General features: G+C 39.2%; 1 protein-coding gene across 13 annotated transcripts in view; it reads right to left on the bottom strand.

Annotated features, from left to right (window-relative positions):
* The window catches only part of GTDC1 (glycosyltransferase like domain containing 1), a 170,129-nt gene that overhangs the window by 74,950 nt on the left and 74,790 nt on the right, over positions 1 to 20,389 (bottom strand). For 11 of the 13 annotated variants that reach the window (XR_009487292.1, XM_059852520.1, XM_059852521.1 and 8 more), the window contains 2 exons: positions 11,055 to 11,222; positions 7,600 to 7,773 (listed from right to left, as the gene is read on the bottom strand). Coding sequence is in view for 11 of the 13 variants with exons in the window: in XM_059852520.1 (XP_059708503.1) it covers positions 7,600 to 7,773; positions 11,055 to 11,222 (342 nt within the window). In the remaining 2 variants the exon portion in view is untranslated. Of the gene's footprint in view, positions 1 to 7,599; positions 7,774 to 11,054; positions 11,223 to 19,292; positions 19,380 to 20,389 lie in introns of those variants that run through there. The other 2 variants (XM_059852524.1, XM_059852530.1) reach the window with 2 other exon arrangements.

Here is a 20,389-nt window from a genome sequence, read left to right as displayed (position 1 = left end):
ATCATCCTGAATGGGAATGATATTTAACTCAACCCCAGCATTCTGGAGAAAGATTTTGTTGTGAAAGGAGAAGAAAAGACACAGAGAAAGAATTGAGGTAGGAAGGTGAAGAAAACCCCACAAGGACTTGTGTTTATGATGCTTTAAAAAAGATAACATAAATTCATATTAAATAGATTAAAACTTCTGCTAGTGTGGAAACTAAAGTAATTTTTTTTTTAAATTCAGACTACATACAGCTGCTTGAGTGTATTCCAGATGGAATCCCAGAAGACTGAGGAGCACCATCCATACCAGTTGCTGATGAAGGTGTCATTTTCAACCCTTCTCCCATGACATCCTTCAACTCCAAATGCCCACATTTATTCCAGCAAGGTAGGCTATTCTCTTCCCAAGTTGCAGAGAAATTATTATGCATGGAAGTGCATAATAATCCAGTCCAGTCGTGACTCTACCACTGACTTCCCACATGAATATGCACGAATCAATTAAACCTCTGAATGCATCCATTTCCTCCTCGAGTAGTAATGATAATAATAATAATAGCTGCCCATTGTATAGGGCACTGCATGCAATATTTTTAATGCCTGCTAATGAAATGTGCTATTAATTATTAGGATGTGGTTTGTTTTTTGAAAGCCAAGCACCAGCACGTCTCAACTGTGTATTCAAAGTGACACAACTTGAATATTTCTGAAAAACTGCCTATGGGAAAGTATTGTGGAAAATCCTCCTTAAAAAGCAAATGGTATTTAACTCAGTATGAGAACTTGTAGCTCTCACCAGCTCTGCTGCAGACAAATTTGCAACTAAGGGGTTAATCAGATTAGATGGGAGTGGTTATAGGCTCAGTGCCACAGGTTTTGCCCTTTGTGGCTTCTCACATCCCAGACTTGGAAAATATGAGCTGTGATACTGAGAAAGGTAAGAAGCCAGCACAGCCCCATAGTGATAAATGAGTTTGCATCATCTGTCATTAGAACTTCCTGCCAACAGGGTCATTCCCTATTAAATTACCACTTGTCAATGTTTAAAATACTGATTGATAAATGACTGTGCCAAAACTGATAACACGACAGCTTTTATTTTCTAATATTCTTGGTTACCACATTCTGCTACTTCAAGATACAGATATAGTAGGGCTTTTTCCAAGTACTTTAGCAAAAGACAATTTAATCTAATACAAAACTAACAGGTACTGTATAACGATTGGTCCTGATATACATTACATACTATTCTTCTTGCCAAAATAAACCTACTGGTGATTTAGCGATATGGGTAGATCCAAGTTTCACATTTCATCAAATGCTAGTAATCTGTTTTATCAATATAAACTGCATTTTAATGAAAAAATTCTTTTCTTCAGTACACTTCACTTTTAATTCCCCAGAGTATGATAATTCGTTCACGCTGTAGAACAAGAATGTTTTACAAGACCTTAACTCTCCAGAGAAATTTCTCTGTAAATACAAAAAGCAAATTTTATGGGAATGTGTTGTATGCAACATGAGCAGTACCCAACATAATAAAAAAGTGGGTTGCACAGAGAATTCTGCTTAAGTATCCTTGTGAGCTATTGTGAGCCTAAATGGTTATTATGATAGCATTTAGAGGAATACCTATACGACAGATAAAAGAGAGTCAGTAAAACTATTTTTGTCCATGAATAGATAAAAAAGAAATTACTTTTTAGCAAGTTTTGCAGAATGAATACATCCCAGCAGACTCTTCAGCCAGGCCCTTCTCTGTGAGAGCATTCTCATTCTGATGCTGCTGGAGTGGCCTGGGGATAAACATATTCAGGATAAAACCAACATGTTCTGCCTGCAAGACAAGGCTGGGGTAACAGTTCTTCCATGATCCAGAGGGAGAATGGAAACTCCTACATCACCCAGGACAGCACAGGATGAGTGTGTGGAGGAAACACCACTGAAAATGCAGGTGTCCTTCACTGAACCACCTAGCCTTCACTGCAGGTGCAGCTACCTGAGTTAGCACTAATCCCAGAGGGGCAGGAGGAATCACTCCACTGCCAACAGCTCCACAATGGAAAAATTCCATTTTATGCCCCTTTTGAGCCCACACTGCACATTCTTCCTGACAGGGGCTGTGTCCCAGATCCTGAGAGCATCCCTCGTGCTCATTGTGTGACTCTCAGCGTGCCAGCACCGATCCTCAAACCCCGCTTGCGGCAGGTGACGAGGAAAGACATTCTGGGGAGCAATTTCCATCACCCAGCTCTTCAGCAGCAAGCCCCAAGGTAGGAGCAGTCTATTGGTACTTTCTAATTATGCTAATGACCCATAAACCATGGTGGCAGCAAGGCTGTGCCATTGGAGAGGGCACAGAGCACCACGGAGATGCCCGAGCCACCACCAAAGGCAGGAGGTACCCCCAGTACCAGAGTCACTGTCATTAGCACTCCACCTAAGCTAATACAAGCTATTTCACTGGAAGGCTAATTAGCCAAAAACTGCTCTTCTAAGCTATCTATGGCTTCCCACATGCAAGACAGTTCACTACAGCTCACATGGGTACCACAGCTGAGCAGCTTTCCCTGCAATGCAGACACGTCCCCAGTGCCCATGCATAGCTCTGGGCTCCTGTGAATTCAAGTCTCTCCTTGCTCATTGACATCTGCATTTTTCCAGTTAAGTTCAGCCCTGCAACCCTGATCCAAGTGATGCAATTTATTTATTTATTTTTTTTACTCCCCCAAAACAGGCTCCTCCAGACGTGTTGCAGCACAAGAGACATGGCCAGTGTCTTTTAAAAACTTCTGCTTTACTCAGGAACTCCCTTGACTGGCCCTAAAATACCCTCTGAATTGGCAAATTCTGCCTTGCTCACACTATAACTAAAAAAATGTAAGCCCAAATGGTTGGGAATGTCCTGTTAACTGTACTAAGTTTTAAAAGCAAATGAAGAAACAACTCTAAAATCTTTAATTCTACTTCAAAATGTGCAATGCAGATAATACAAGTTCCACTTAAAAAAAAACAAACAGTTTTTATTTTCTGCTGTAATCCTCATATTCTCATGTTTCTTTTATATCATTCCACCTCAGTCCAATGGGAATTTTGAGCTCTTAGGAACCTTACTTCATTCTTGCTTACAAAAACATCTTCCTTTCCTACCACAGTGTGATAACAATAAAGATATACTACAATCAGAGGAATAGTAATAATAACCAAAATCTAAATTGAAATTTTCATTGGAATGAATTCCAAGGAGTACCTAATCTGACCCTGCTTTGCAAACTGCCACTGACAATGTGGGCACAGATGGGATGAGAGAATTCCTATAAAATCACAGAATCATGGAATGATTTGGGCTGGAAGGGAGCTTAAAAATCATCTAGTTCTGCCACAGGCAGAGACACCTTCCTCTAGACCAGGATAATGGTCCAGTAGATATCCAAATACCAATAAAGACCTAGCAGAAGTTTTCCAGAGAGCTCTGCTGGCATGTAGAGAAGTACCAAAGATAACTCCAGTCAAAAGGGAATTTCTTCCCTGACTATCATTTTACAGTGCAAAAGTGGAAAAAGATGATATCAAAATAGACTCTATTGATCATACAGTGAAAAAAAAATGGATTTTATTTATGTTACAATAGAAAAGATACTAAAATGAAGTCAATGGCCAGGTAAGTGTGAATTACAATGTATTAAACTCTGTGCCATAAGCCCCCAGTCTGATACTCAGCACACGTGGCAGAGCAGCCGCTGCTCTCCATCCTTTGCAATACCAATGCACTGTGAAGGGACAGCCTGAACTCAGAGAGGTTTTTTGTCTCAAAGCTCAGAAATACTCTGATTATTTCCACATCATATACTTCACCAGAATGGACAAAGAGCAGAATTCAAGGCAGAAATCATATGGGGTGGGTATACATGGAGCAGCCTTGGCACCACAGGATATGATATGGAAGCCAGTATTGTCAGAACCAGAAAACAGGAGGATTAAGTCAGTAAATATCTTATTCTGTCAAATCCTCAAATCCTTTCATCTCTTCTCTTTGTCAGATAAGGACCACAGTCTGCTGGGTTATCTCTGGGAACACCAACACGGGTCCTAATGACAAACATTTATTTAAAAAAAGATTATTTATAAAAAAGCATCAACAACTGCCCCTCAGAAGTAGAAAAGCCCATTAGAGGCCCATTTGAAATATTTAAATGCACACTACAAATTATAGTGGTGCCTCTCAGAGTATCCACAAGTGTTTCCTAGGATATCCTTCATCATTATACCTCCCCTCTTAAGTGATCATTTACTATGCTGCTTGTGCTGTTTGTGGCCATCACCTACAGTAATTACATTAAAAGGTAGATATTTTACAGGATTAACTCCTGTGACGTGATCCTTCATTACACCGGTTTTGATCAAGGCTCAGATGTATTTTATTTTGCCCTACAACTGCAATATTAATCTAAAATAATCTTAAAAAGCTCCCCATCACACATGTGAGGATGATTTCTCAGATCACCTCTCTCTCCCCAATCCAAAGGTAGATTATGTTTCAGACAAGAACACACACTGAGACATTCACACGCAAAATTAAAGAGGTCAAAATAAAAAAAAATAAATAACCCACCCTGGTTATTTTGCCTTCAGAATTTTTAAATATTTTCCCAACATCTCAGCAAAATTATGCATTTTAAAAAGACTGCAGGCACTGAAATGATTGTCAGTCATGCAAATAATCACTTACTTACACTGTATGAGTTTGGTTTGGATAAAGCAAATTACCATTTGAAAATAACTTGAAAAACACTCTGGGCTAAGAGCTTGCTTTATAAATTTTAGCTTGGCCACAATTTTTCTTAACCTTTTTCTCCTCAATCTCCATTCAGTCAGTATACTGGTACAATCCAAATTTAAAAAACAGCTTTGAATTGCCACAGGTGCATTCAACTTTATGTAAAATATGTAAAGAAAAAGCAAATTTTGGCTGCAGCTGAAGGTCAAAACACAAAGAACCTCAGAGTCAGGCAGAAGCATCCTTTTCTTCAGATTTTTTCCTGTTGTCTTGATATTGGACTTTGTCTAAACACCTCAGATCTGATATTTAGAATTAGCTGTTGAATAAAATATATATTAGATATAATAGAGCTGCATTAATTTTTGTTTCTAATCACTCTGCTGTGAAAGTTTTACTGCCACGCAGTTGTTTATGAACATCTTAATCTTGCCCATCACTGCTAAAGATTTCTGATACAATCCCAAGTGCAGCAACCACAATAAAAAGGGAAAGGTGTCCTGCCCTGTGAGATGGGATTTAACATGAGAGCAGGACTCTAAAGGAGCACACAATGAGATGTGAGATCTTCCTGTTGTATCAGTTTAGGTAGCAGGCTCATGATTTTACCCACCTAATCACCCCCTGCTTTGGACAAACGAGCGCTGTGTGCATGATGACTTCAGCCTAATTTGTCAGATCTTGTCTGACCCCATCTGCCAGGGCTGACAAGTCCAAAAGAGCTGATGTAATACACGAGACAGGGTTATCATAACTTCATCTCCAAAACTAGGTCTGGGCCACATGATTCCTAAGGTATGCCAAAACCCCCAGAGCCTCTGGAACTGGCTCCACATCAAATATGCTGAGCACCCACAACATTCCCTGTGCTCAAAAGAATCCCTCTGGATTCTAAGAGGGAATAGCAGATCCTCAAAGATATACAGGTAGTGAACTATGCTGCCATCCAGGCAGCCAAGTCCCAGTGAGAAATACTGGAGCATTTTAACCCACTTGTCAAAGCCAAATGTCTAAAGACTTAACTTTAGACATTGATTTCTAAATGATTCACATCAGTATTTTAGAATAAAAAGTTTTCCAAGACACTGAAACTCAAACCTTGCAGTTTGAGTACATCAGCGAGTGCACGACCTCAGCTCCTGCACTAAAAATTTCTCCACCTCAAACTACCACACATGTATATTTAGCCTTTGAATAAGTACAGGCTGGTCAGGAACAAAGATCTCAAGAGTGGCCAGAACTTATTATCAGATCAAAAGGTGGGCTCTTGCAAAGTCATTGCAGTGCTTCCCATCCTTATTTCAGAAAAAAAACCGTACCCAGCATGGTGTTGGGGTTTAAGAGCATAATCAAATTGCAGAATCACACTCTATTTAGTGCTGGTCCCACTGAAGCAAAGTTCCTGTTCAGTGGGAGGAGAGTCCCTTATAACAGGAAAAACAATTGTGCCAGGTTTAATCAAAAGTGAAAAGGATCCTGTGAATGTTCCCTTTGAGCCACATAACCCACTGCTAATTCCAAGGCGGGCTCTGAAACGAGGGCAATAAAAAACGTCCTTCAGAGTAACCGAGGAGGGGCGAGGAGCAACTCCTGCTGCAGCAACTGCCAACATCTGCAGGGCTGCTCCCTGCCACAGGAATGCTGCTGCCCACCTGGAAAGACATTCAGAGAGGGAGGAAGGGATAAAACAGCTCCTTGGCTGCAGGCTTATCGCTTTCACTGTTTTCCAGCATTTCTGTCTCCTCCTTGACCTCCCCTGCACAAACATGCACAGAACCGAGGTGTTGGAACCCTGGTTAGTGAGGATTTTAGACTTTCTCTGCTAACAAACACTGGTCCCCAAGAAAACACTACATTTAACCTAAAACTGTAAAGAAAACTTCCAAAATTGAATTATAAAACTAAAATTATAAGTGTGTAATTTAAATTAAAATGTGTAATATCACATAGAAAATACTTAGAATTTAATGTTTTAAAATATATTAATATATTAATATAATATCATATTAATATAATTAATATATTAAATTTATTAATATTATCCCTTTCAATAATATATTATAATGCTATTATAATATTATTATATTATATTAGTATTATAATATATTATATTATAATAGTATTATATTATATTATATTAGTAATATATAATATACTATATTTAATATATATGTTACATATTAAATATATATTTATATATAATAAAAAACAAAATAAGTTTTAAAATAAAAACTAATCCTTCTTCACCTTCTTCTTCATAAAGATAAGTGATATTATATAATTTAATTTAAAAATCCACAAGGAGCTCATTATTAAGCTAAAAATAAAAATAATTTAAGTATCACTTCTTAATTAAACAATTTATCCTTAAAAAACCTTATAAGGAAAAAAATACAACTCCATTTTTAATTTATTAAAATAAAATACTATAAAACTCACAGTTTATAACACTTTAACATAAATAAAAGCTAAAAAACATCTAAATCCAAACAAAAAATATCATCTCACACATTTAATCCGAACCCTAACAAAAGAACCTCAAAAACTCATTGTCAAGGAGCAGGCAGCTCCTGGAAGGCTGAAACAAGTGGGAAATCACTGAAACAAGTGGGAAATCACTCATCCTGAACGATGCAAGTTTGCACGACAGGCACTGAGGACAGGCTTGGCTGCCTCAATAGCCTCTGATTATTGAAATACATTTATCAATTAGGGGGTTTTGCATATTATCAAACTCATTCATTAACGATGCTTTAGCTGATTAGTTAGAACGTCACCATAAATACAGAGTTTTGACAGGCTGGAGGCAATTTATGACGTGGAAAATGTACTGACCTGCTCACATCAGGAAACCTGACTGGAAAATAAAGAACTTGGCACTTCGGTCTGATTATTTTTTCCAAATCCTTAGGTCTGTGGTCAGGAATCAGCTTCATAAATTTTCCAATGGATTTAAGAAAGGATTCCATATTAAAAGCAGAGTTGAACACCACAACATCAGCAACCAAACTGTAAAAAGCAGTGAAGATTGATGAACATATTGCTGGCACAAAAGGAACAGGATTATTCTACAGGCAAAGGAAATAGGATACATATTCTCATAAACAAGCAAAAGGTGCAAGTGGATGCTAATTAAATTAGCCTTTTCATGTGAATTAGGGGTATCATAAGTACCTTAATCAGATATGTCTTAATTTCTCTCCATTCACCCTTTAAAAACATGTTTAACCTTTTTTAACTAATAATAAATTACTATTATTAATCTAAAGGAGCACATCCTATTCTAGCTGTGGAGTTTTGTTCATAAAGTGGTAAGTATAGTGTTACTATCATCATCTCTCAGAAGCATTATAAACACATAAGGCCCACTGTAATCTGACTTTTGTAGAATTCAAGTTGAAAGAAAATGAAAATCCCTCAGAAATACTTTTTATTGAAGGACAACTTACCTTTGGTTAACCTACCTTCAACTGACCATGTGTGTCAGACAGCAGGACACTAAGGAAATGGACTGTTATTTTAACCTATGCAAATGTAATCCTGATTAAGAGTACATCCTCGACATATAAAAATAAAATACAGAGCATACAATATCCATCCCCCTAAAAAAAGTTTGAAAATAATTGGCATATAAATTTAATGTTTTATTTCTACTGCTGTGTTTTAAAATCAACCAGATCAATAATTTTAAGATGGAGTTCAATGATAATGCAGGTATTATTTCTCCACTCGTAGAGTCAGTCTGGAGAAAATAAGCAGCTATAAAAATGTGAGGGATCTGGAAGTTTATCCTGGGAGTGCTGCCACAACCTGAGCTACACCAACACACACAGCACTAAGTGAGGTAAGAAATGCTTTATGGCCAGTTGGTTTTCTCAATATGTTATATATTGTAATACAGACCTACAGGTCAGAAGATACATTGAGGACATGTGTTCATAACTCACAGGGCTGGTGAAGAGTATATTTGAGGTGAGAGGCTGTCATTCATCCTCTCTGCATCTTTCTGCTGTCTGGTCAAGAAAGAGAACTGACACTGCTCACCAAAGCAGCAGGAGTCAGCAGGAAAAGCAAAGAAACCCCAACATTAGAGAGAAATAATCCTTTTCAAGCTGGCTGCAGGAGCTGAAATGCTTTCTGGCATCTTACCCTCTTGCCCACCTATGGTTTTTAACCCATTGGAAGCCTCAGTTTTGAACAGAAGTCATCTTTTCTGCACTGATTTACAGATGACATGAGGCAGGGACCCGACAGGTTTCTTTGCTGCTCTCTGACACACAGCAAAGGCTCCAACAACATCATCTCACCTTCTCTCATGCATGAACTCATATCTGCCCTAACTCCTTCCTGCAGGCTCTGCAAATCAGGGGCAAATTAGAAAGATTAACTCCTTCAAAACATCAGAATTCTGATTTTTTTAATGATCCAAAGCACCAACCTGAAGGTTCAAAGTGCTCTAATTTTTTACACTCTGTGTAAAAGTGGAAAGGTACATTTTCCCCATTTCTAACATATTTGGAAGAAGAAAAGGTGGCATCTCTTTGCAGATGACTACTGGAGTGTGAAGAATAATACAGAGAACACGGCTCCAATTTTCTGTTAAATTGAAGGTTCAGCAGAACAGAAATGGGAAATAAATATTATGTAAGTACATGAAGAAGATACTGGAGGCTGAAGAGGACAGAATGGAGCATCTCTTCTCCCATCCCTGGAAGTGTCCAAAGCCAGGTTGGAAGGGCTTGGAGAAACCTGATCTAGTGAAAGGTGTCCCTGTCCATGACAGGGGATGGAATGATGTAGGTTTGAGAGTCTCTTCCAACCCAAACCATTCTGTAACCTACAAAAATCATCTTTATTTATCTAATAAGAGAAGATAGTTAAAATGCATATTTTAGGGCTAAACCTTTGTCAGTTTACAACAGATGTATGAAAAATAACTGCCACAATAAAGCAAAATATATATACAAAAAAATATTCCTTTCCTAGTGCCAGAAAACACTTCCTTTTGTTAGAACATCTGAAAATGGCTGCTACTGTTTTCAAAATTTTTTCACTCCACTTTCCCATCTTTACAGCTCAGTAAGTGAAACATGTTGCAAACACTGTGGAAGAGGCAGCTGCAGAATGGCCAGAGCACACACAGCTCATTAATTGAGAAATTTCAACATAACTGCCTTAGATTATAAAGATGCAAAAGCTTAACTTGCACCTTAAAAAGCTCAAGCCCAATTCTTTATAATTCTTCCACCAGGAGAGAGGTGAGAAAGATCATGGAAATGAATTTATTTCAGTTGAAAACAAGTGAGTTTTGCTGTTTCGCTTAGGTCTGCGCAGTGCCTAACCACAAAGCTCTTCAGTGGTGCTGTTATTAACTTCTTTCATTAACTCAGATTCGAGAAATACATTTGTTTTTAGCAACAATAAAGGACCACAGCCTTTAAAACGTCTGGGTATTTTAGCACAGTACAATTTCTGAATACTAGATGAAAGAAATATAAGGATTTATCTGGTATGTTTACTGCCCTCTCTTCACAGGAAAAGTGCTGCAGTACATTTTAATTTCTGTTTATTTCCCTAAAACCCTCTCCATAATTTCAGCTGGATGCAGTAAAAGCTATGGCCAAGCACGAGCTGAGTAGCTGCAGCTTTGTGAAACAAAGCATCACTTTCAGCCAAGGCACAGGTCAGCAATCCCACCGACAATGGGTACACCATGGCAGCATTGGTGGACTTTATACAATAAACTGAGATGGTTTTTTAGAGCAAAGTGGCTCAGCCACACTGATTTTATCCAGCTCTCCTCAGAACTCTGCCGGTACCTCAGTTTGGTACAGGGTCATCCTTCATAGAATCACAGAATAACCTGGGTTGGAAGGGGGGCTCTAAAAGCTCAGCCAGTGGGAGGTGCCCCATGGCCACCCCCTGCCATGGGACACCTCCCACTGTCCCAGGTTGCTCCAAGCCCCATCCAGCCTGGCCTTGGACACTGCCAGGGATCCAGGACCAGGGGCCCTGTGCCAGGGCCTCACTGGCCCAACAGGGAAGAGTTTCTTCCCTATATCCAATCTAAACCAACTCTCTTTCTATTTGAGGTTGATCCCCCATTTCCTGACACCACATAGTCTTGTAAAACATTAATACAAAATAATTAATACAAAAAAAATCAATACAAAATAAATACAGGAAAATAATTAATACAAAGAGAGTATATGGAGAAGACTCCTCAGGGTTACAATGCTGTAGAGAGAAGGACACCTTAAATAACGAGGAGCAGTGCGAGCCACACCTACCATGAAAGAATTTGGTTGTATCCATACTGAAAATCCCTTTCCTGGCATTTCTGGACAGGATATGCCAATTGGTTCTCATGGAAGTAGAGGACCTTTTTCAATTTGCCAAGGTCAGGGCGGAGGGCGGCGAGTTCAGCCAGGTTAAGCACTGAGCTTGCAAAGAGGATCCTGGAAAACAAGGAGAGCAGTGTTTACTGCCAGCAAGCGTGCTCGCAGGGGTCACCCCTTCCCCTGCTCCCCACTCCCTCCCCCCCAAGAAAAACATAACCCCTATAGGGACACATCAATAGCTAAGCCTTAATACCATGTAGCAGCATTCGAAGTTTTGATCTCTTAAAAAGCAGCTGCTAAGAACCCAACTAGAAAAGCACCGAATCTCATCGGTCTTCCCAGCTCAGTTACAGAGAGATGCAAAATAATAAAAAAAAAAAAAAAAGCGGGATGGATTTTATTGAAAAAGGCAAGAAAAGCTGTATCTGAAGGACAAATGGAACAAAGATAAGGCTGGCTAGGGAATACTTTGCTTGCCAGTTTCATTACATTTTACTTCTTTATGCAACCAACTACTGAAATTCAATATATGAGCAGGAATGGCACATGTTCATGTTGTGACATAAACCCTTTTGATTTATGCACTGCACTTATCTAGTATGGTCTGCTTTTCTTTTTTTTCCCCCACCCTTTTTCTGTTTTATTTTCACATTTTTATTAGGTATCCTCTATAATGAAATGTTGTTTCTACCCTTGCACCCCAGTCCTGCCGCTGCACTCCTGCTATTCACAGTCCACAACACTGCACACATCCTTCAATTAGATAAAGCAGGCAAAAACACCACTAACAAGCTGCTATCTTAGCCTTGTGTAACTTCCCAGGCTATCAGAAAATGAATGTATTTAAATGTGTAATACGAAATCCTGACTCTACTGTAACCACTGGCAAATTGCACTGCATTTCACCAAAAGCATGTGAGCATCTCCTGGCCCCTGGCTAGCTCTGCTTCCAAGCAAAGTGAATCCTGAACTTGCAGAGAGCTGAAGAGCCTCAGATATTTGTGTCTCGTATTTCTTATCACAGGGGACTTAAAAAAAAGAAAGAATTGAGATCAGGTATCTACTGCCCATAGAATATTAAGTTTAATAAACTGCTTTTAAACACAGCCTGTTTCTGAATTGTTTGGGTTTTTTTGCTGTCCACCATTTTAGTAATTCAGATCCAGAACTGATTTATGCAATGTTTTCTTCTTCTAAAATAATTTTTAAGGTTTTTTTTTCCTACTGTTATTCCCATTCTTTCTAATTTTACATTAATTTTGTGTTCAAGATTACTGCCAAACTAACATCACTAACGTGCTAACTCCTGATTCTGGCTGCCAGCCTTAAAACTCATGACATCCACCCAAACATCCATCTAGATCATATATATCATATCATATCTCTGCTAACTTACACCCTTCTTAGATAACCTGTATCTACAGAACAAACACTTCCTAGGGCATAGATCCTGTATCCATCTTCATCAACCTGGGTCAATGCTGATCTGAAAGGCTTACGAAAGTAAGAGATGACTGTTATTGCCTTGTTCATCAAATGTTTGATGGTTCTAAAGGGCCTGTCACACAGAATGCCAATTAAGATATGAGCTCAGGTTTACTACAAGCCATACTAGGAGGAAAAAATAGTTTTAGGTAAGCCATTACTTATTTGTCACCGTGAGTAATGACCTCTGGACCTCATAATGACCTGGGTGCCAGGCTCAAAGCAGAACAGGAAAAGCTTCCTGGGGGCGATGTGAAATCCTGGCTCAGCACCAGAGTGACAAAGAAAAATGCAAACAGGAGAAAACATAACCCAAAACCTGCAAAAATGAGATGAAATGGTTGCTTGGAAAAATTTCGGTTACTGACAGGACAAGGGGGAATGGCTTCCTACTAAAAAAGGATAGGTTCACATTACATAAAGGAATTAATCGTTCCCTGTGAGGGTGGGCAGGCCCTGGCACAGGGTGCTCAGAGAAGATGTGGCCGACCCTGGATCCCTGCAAGTGTCCAAGGCCAGGCTGGACAGTGCTTGGAGCAACCTGGGATAGTGGAAGGTGTCCCCGCCATGGCAGGGGAAGGGAACAAGATGAGCTTTCAGGTTCTTTCCACCTCAAACCATTCTAGGACTCCATTTCTGGATTGCATCATAGGTTATTTTTACAGATTTTTCAAAAAATTATTTTCTGCCATGAGTTAGGGAAAAAACCAGAACTGATACAGGATGGTATTGATGAACCTGGCTGAGTTTGAAGGACGAAAGGGGAAAAAGACAACACATTGGGACTGAAACCAGGGGAACCAGCACAGAGTGAGGGTGGGAAGTCCAGACAGTGGAGGTGCCAAGGTTGACACACTGACTGGAGAGAAAAGGACAATGGAGAGCACAATAACAGATCCAAGAAATAAGCTTGGACAAAACCATGTAGCTCTGACTCATCTTAACTTGCTCAGATCAACAATGGGATAATTAGGAGGGAAAAAAAAAAGAAGATGGTTATAGCCACAGGCAAAAAAACAGTGTCTGCAGTCTTGGCTTAGGCAAACTGGAGGAATTCAATAGCATCATTAGAGCACAATGGAGCCTGGCTTCTAGCATGGCAAAAAAGGCTGAAAACTTGGAAAGCTTTGCAAGAGGTAGATCTAAATTTTCTCCACTGTAAACAGAAAGTGATAAGACTCAACTAACAAGCAGATCGCTTATCACTGCCCAGCTCAGCACAATAAACTGGTGTCAAGAGAAAACTGTGGTGATGACTAGCAAATTCAGATGCAGAGCCTGAAATGACATTGTCTATGCTTCTTACAGGAAGGAAAAGAATTAAAATAAAACCACTGATTAGGCAACACCCTCCTTGATTCACTTCCATTACTTTGCAGCACTTGAAGAATTTATCCCGACTCTGAGAGGGATAAATTCTCATGGCTGCTTCTTTACTGGCAGAGAAGCTGCTAACTACCAGCACTAACCAATTTCCCTGGCTTTACAAGCTTAAATAACACCTGACAGCACGAGTCCCCGTGAACATGCCCACAAAGCAGCCACGTTCGTGGCTAATGGACTCACGCAGGGCACTGGAGGATATGCTGGAGTGTATTTCCATTTAACACCTATTACAAGGGGAAGAAAGGAAAGTTTATTATAATGGAACGTGCGACATAAATATATGTCAGTTGTCATTCCGTGTGACATCAACTTTCATTTTACCTCGGGTTATTATTTAAGTAATAAATCCTAACAAGGTGAGCTTTATCATCCCACAGAGTGTATCCGGGAGGTAGAGACACAAGGTGATGGCAAGAACGCTCAAAACATGATAATTCCTGACAGCTGCTGCTTGAGCACAAGTTAAATTGAACAGTTTATCTCAGCATAAAGATGTTATAAGGTTTTATGTTTAATTTAAAAAAATTAACATAAAACCCAGAGAAAGCAGAGTTAGGCAATCTTTCACAAACATGACATACTACAATCACTGTATAAGCTGGATTAGTACTTATTACCATGCTACTAGAGAATTAAGCTGTTTTTAGACCACCAAAGAGCTTTAAATTGCAACTTTTGTCTCTGTAAGAGAAACCTATATTTAAAACGTCTGCTAAATTCAAATTAACAGCTACATCATTAACTTACCATCTCACAAAACCCCCTACAATTCAGCTGCTATTATGGTGTCCTTATCGAGACCTATCAACACTGCAGCATTTAATATATACAGTGCTCTCCAATAAATACAGTGAGTGAATCCTCACTAAACCTGTGCTGAAGGTCACATTCCTAAAGCTCTGCCCCCAGCTCTCCTCTCCAAAACATCCCTGAGCATTTTGCTGTGTGACAAGTGACCTTCTTGCACAGAACAGGACCATACCACGTGCAGTAGCCCCACTGCCTTGGAGACTGGCCAGATTTCAGGGCCACCATCCACATAAACTGCAGTCTAAAGCCATGCTTGTGCTTCTTCTGAATCAGTTCACAGTCCTTCTGAGGAGCTGCTTGTGTGAAATTAGTTAAGCATGTGCTTACCTAAAATAAATATTCCTGGGACAGAAGCTGAGTGCACTTGCAGGTTCAGAGATGTGACACGTCCACAGAATTCTCTGCCCTTTGCTACTGTCTTCCCCATTATTTCACACCAAACAACTGAAAGTCAGTAAAATCTAAAGGCCCTTTTTTTTTTTTTTTAAATTACCAGCAGACAAAATGACTAATACGGGTTTCCACTTATATCAAGCAAATTATAATAGTGAAGGTGCTAAAGTATTTTTATTTGGCTTTATAAATCTTCTTTGTGTCACGCAGCCATGATTTACTCTTTTATGGCATTGCCCTAAATCTTTCAATTAAATTCCCATGCAACTTAACTAAAAACACATTTTGCCTTCCCCTTGGGAGACCACACAGGGCATATTTATGTATCTATGGATATGCAGGCTGAGCTCTCCGATCCGCCAGGCTTACAGAACAAAGCAAGTTTCAAACAGCACCTGATTTGTAGTGGAATGTTCCTCAGCCTGGCAGGAGCTCTGCATGGAGGACAGAGAAACGTGGCCACTATTTGTGTGGCAGTACAGGTAACCCAGCTGTCCCTGGAAAAGGGGAATTGCTGTAGGATGCAATCCTGCAGCAGCAGGGACTCTCCTGCTCCACAAATAAAATCCAAAGCCACAATTCTCTGCTGCAAAACAACTACATCCACAGTAAAATGAGTTTATGATTGAAGATCTGGCAGCCCAGAAAAGAGCTACGAGCACTCTTCATCCTCCAGGAGCAGTACTGCAATAAAACAGACTAACATTTGGACATGGCTACAAATATGAGCCTTTTAGGGGAAAAGGCTAAAATAAATACTAAAATAATACAGTTCAGTAGATGGCACTGATTGAACCAGTGAGGCCCTGGCACAGGGTGCCCAGAGAAGCTGGGGCTGCTCCTGGATCCCTGGCAGTATCCAAGGCCAGGCTGGACAGGGCTTGGAGCAACCTGGGACAGTGGAACGTGTCCCTGCCCATGGCAGGGGTGGAATGGGATGACTTTAAGGTCCCGTCCAACCCAAACCATCCTGAGTCTTTATTTCTGGATTGCACAATATTTTATCCAAATCATTCTGCCCTATGTTGCCCCATTAAAGGCCAATGCAAAGGCAAGAGGTTTGACCACAGACACGTCCACCTGGAGAAACAAGGGCCCCAAAGGTGACAGAGGCTCCCAGCGCCTCCAGATCAAACCTTGTGGTCAGGGTTCCTCCATCACACAGTTTTCCTTGATTTCAACCCAACAATTAGCTAAGTCCATACATTTGGCTTTAAGTTACCTTTTAAATGTAAACTGTGTCTCAAATAGCACTGTTAATGCCTGCAATCTTAACAAACCAGTTACTTTTGTTTGTTATTACACACATTTTTATATGATCAACTTACAGAAGCTGCATTTTTATCACTAGCCCAAGAACACACAAATTACAACTGCATATAAAATGTTTTTCCTTTTCCCATTACACAATAGACAACACTGAATTTCTGAACAATAAATACTAATAAGTGGTAATATGTGACAGTAGACACTATAATAAATAATAAATTAACAATAATTTTTGACATGGAATGTACAAATGTCAAAAAATGCTTATAGATATTTTAACTCATAAATTAAGGTTTTTGTAGATAAAGATAATTTGCAATGTTTACAGAAATAATTAAGTCTTACTATTTTAATGGTCTCTATTTTTCAGAACAAATCACAAGGGTTGTCATGCCTTTCATCTTAATTAGGCCATGTGTTTGTCTTATTTATTTCTATGTACTTTCATAAACGTTTACAAATATTAATTGTAAAGAAAAATATTTTTTCCTCTTGCTGTAATTGCTATATGTACATACAGTACAGTAATAAATATTCATGGCTGCTACCAGTTCAATATTTAGGATTTGGGAGTTGCCTTGTATGCTAAAATAAAGCAGGAAGGAAAAGCTTGGTTTCAACTCATACTGCCAATCCTTCTTTTTATGTATTTTTATTTTAAAATACACCATTTCAAAGATTTAAAAGTTACAGAAATACATTTTTTAATTTGCAAATCATTTGGGCACTCTCACAATTCCTCCTTACCCCTCTGATTCTTTATTTCAGCTGGCTAATCAGAGTATTTATCTACTGGAATCGAATCTCAAACAAAATTCCAGGCCAGATCCTTAGTCCACACAATTAAGAACCAGTCTCAAACACCTTTCTACTATTTTTTATGACATTTAACTCAAAAAAGGTATCAAAACCCATGTGAAAACTGTGAATCAAAATTACTTCTCTATGTAATATCAAGAAGTAAGCTTGAAAGAGACTCTCTCAGAGCAGACTTTGGAGGGGGGTGTATTCTGTTTGAACTGCTTTGCTTTTCAGGCAACGACACTGAAGCTTCTTGAGTTTTATTAAGTGTGTGTGGTACTATTTTTTTCCCTGATTTGTAATTAAATTTGGCTTCAATTAATTACTGACAGATGCACATTCTTACTTTAGTGGCCAGATTGTTCACCATGGGCTACATCGGCCTCTCTGTTCCCACGAAGGGAGAGGTCAGGACCAAGCAGTCAGAGCTGCGGTGATGGGGGGAAGAAGAAAGCATGAGTCCACACTGTCCTCCTCGCTCAAATTCCATCAGCAAACAAACAGAGAAGCAAAGGAATTTTATCAGAGCAGAGAATAAGCAAATCAGAACAACCCACTAGTGAAAAGTAGCTATTGCTGGGTGGTTTGTATGAGATGGACAGATTAACCCTGCTCAAACAGATGCTGTGATGGAGTAAAGAAAAAGTAGGAAGCAAGATAAATAGAGGACATAGTGACTGAAGACCAAAAATTCACCACAGGTAAATATACAGGATGCAGGGATGTATAATGAAATGACATTTTAAAAGAAAAATGCTTGCAAAACTGATGTTCTACTCAATTAGGTAACATTTAAGCAGCATTATTTATTGGTTGTAAGGCTGCAAATTAATTTAATTTGGTATCTTATCCGTCCAACTCTGGAGAGAAGCCAAATATGTCAAATGCTTGGCATGAACAAGGCAATATGGCCAAGGGGTTGTAGCAGCACGGAGAAGTCCTAGGGCTACAAGTAACTACACTTCTTAATCTGAACAGCAAGCTTTGAGCATCCTGACTTCACATCTCCTGGTGTCAGCCTGGATCCAGGATGGCACAGAGCAAACAGGCAACACCATGGATAAATGAATCCACTGCAAGCAAGGCCGATCTACCCCACAGAAAGGGAATCAGACCCAGCACAGCACAGACCCACCTCAGCACTCAGGGCTTCCCTTGTAAAAGGTTTGCATCAAGAGATGCTTGTGTAAAGGAGAACAACAAACGAGTGGAACTCATTTTCCATTATTTTAGTAAGTTTTGGAAAAGTGAAAACTCAAATCTTCCCCCAATTTTCAGGTTTACAAATTCTGTATTTTAAAACCACAGAAGACCCGCTCACTTTGCACAACTGCAGAGAAAATCATGGAATCTCAGAATAGTTTGGGTTGGAAGGGACTTTACACACCATCAAGTTCCAACCCCCTGGCACGGGGAAACTTTGCTGATTGTTTAGTGTTACATTTCAAGTAAATGTAAAATCCTGTTTTCCAACGTATTCCAGACTGCTTTTTATGCTCCTTTACACACCTTGACATCCAAATACTTTTTTTTTTTTAAGGAATTTGAAGACTATGACTAAAAGAAACTTAACTTTCTTAGCAAATGGCTTTCACATTTTTCTAATATCCCACAGCTCTGATTTAATCTCACACAATCCATGAACAAGAAGTCCTTTAAAAATTATTTTTACGGACTCTCTCAGCTGATTTTCCTAAAAAACTCCCACTCCAAAGCATCAACCCAAGGCATAACTACTGCCTAAGAATGGGGACCCTCAGGAAAAGCAGGATTCTTCCCAGAAAACTAATACAGTCCTCGAAAAAACTCAGACTGTCATAAAACCTGAGCAGCTGGCAACTCTGTCACCATGAAGTATCCATATGGAAGACCGAGATGTGTCAAACTACCCAAAACGAGTTTGGATAGTGCAGAAGATGGAATAAATAATTCAGTATCTTCAACACTTTCAACAGCAGGTAGTAGATATGCTACCTGCTCCTACAACGTGCCAAAATGTAACATGTGAGTGAGAGCGAGCGAGAGAATGTGAGTGTCTCCAACCTGTTTTCATGAGGATATTTTGCTCGAGGAACTTCTCTTTTTAGAGGCATATGATCCGTATCAGATGTTTGTCAGGAGCAGGCAGCACTACAGAACATTAGGAATAACTTAGTGATTTTTAATATATATTCACAAAGTGAATTCACAAAGTCCTCTGTATACATGTATTAAAAAAAAAAGGTATTTTTATCAAATATTACCAAAGAAATGAAGGGGAAATATGTATTTCTCCCAAATGCCCTTCACACTTCTAGAATATTTGTTGCTGCCACAACTTTTCTGCTGTAATATAATCTAAGCAAACTATTCCATGTGCTCAGCAAAGTGGCAATCAGATCCACAATTTAAATATTTCTGTTCCATGTTCATGACACAGTTCGACTATAAAAATACATTGTGCAGTGTCAGTCTTCTGCCATCTCTTCCTATGAGAAACAGTTACACAGTGGTGCATAAACCTTCATCATTGCTACTCAGAGAAAATAAAGTGACACTTCTGTTCCCCAAGAAATTAAAATAATTTAATGCTTAAGGGTCTCCAGACCTGTCTTTGGAGAGACAAGCTCCTTCCTACAGTGATTTATCAACCAACACTTCATCAAAAACACAGGGACAGCAGGTAGACCGATATCCAAAAGCACATCAATAAGGAAAATGTCAAGTTTTGTGTACTGCACACTATTTTGAGCCCCTCCACTTTCTGATTAGAACATTTCTGTAACTCAGCAGAGCCCACACTCGCTACCAGATTTGAAGGATTGCACTGAAATGGCTGAGCGACCGACTGAAGTGAGATTTCAAAGAAGTGAGACAAACACTCGCCTAAATTCAAAAGCTGCCAAACATATTTCATCAGACTTTCAAAAGATAATTGTTTTGTCTGTTCTGAATTAAGCTTTAAGTGCTTTAAGAAAGGTTTCTCTACAAACATGGCTAAAGATCACAAAGGGGAGCATTTGGAATGAATGGAACCCTTCAGTCATATATTTATTTAATATCACTTGCATCATGCCTGGCATATACCATAAGCTGCTTTATTTCCATTTCCATAACATGATTTTAAGGATAATCTATACTGATGTTCTACCATTTTATTT

This window comes from Haemorhous mexicanus, chromosome 8, assembly GCF_027477595.1.
Source record: "Haemorhous mexicanus isolate bHaeMex1 chromosome 8, bHaeMex1.pri, whole genome shotgun sequence".
Classification (NCBI taxonomy): domain Eukaryota; kingdom Metazoa; phylum Chordata; class Aves; order Passeriformes; family Fringillidae; genus Haemorhous; species Haemorhous mexicanus.
The sequence above is the reverse complement of the archived record's forward strand: the minus strand, read 5'-3'. Positions and strand labels throughout refer to the sequence as shown.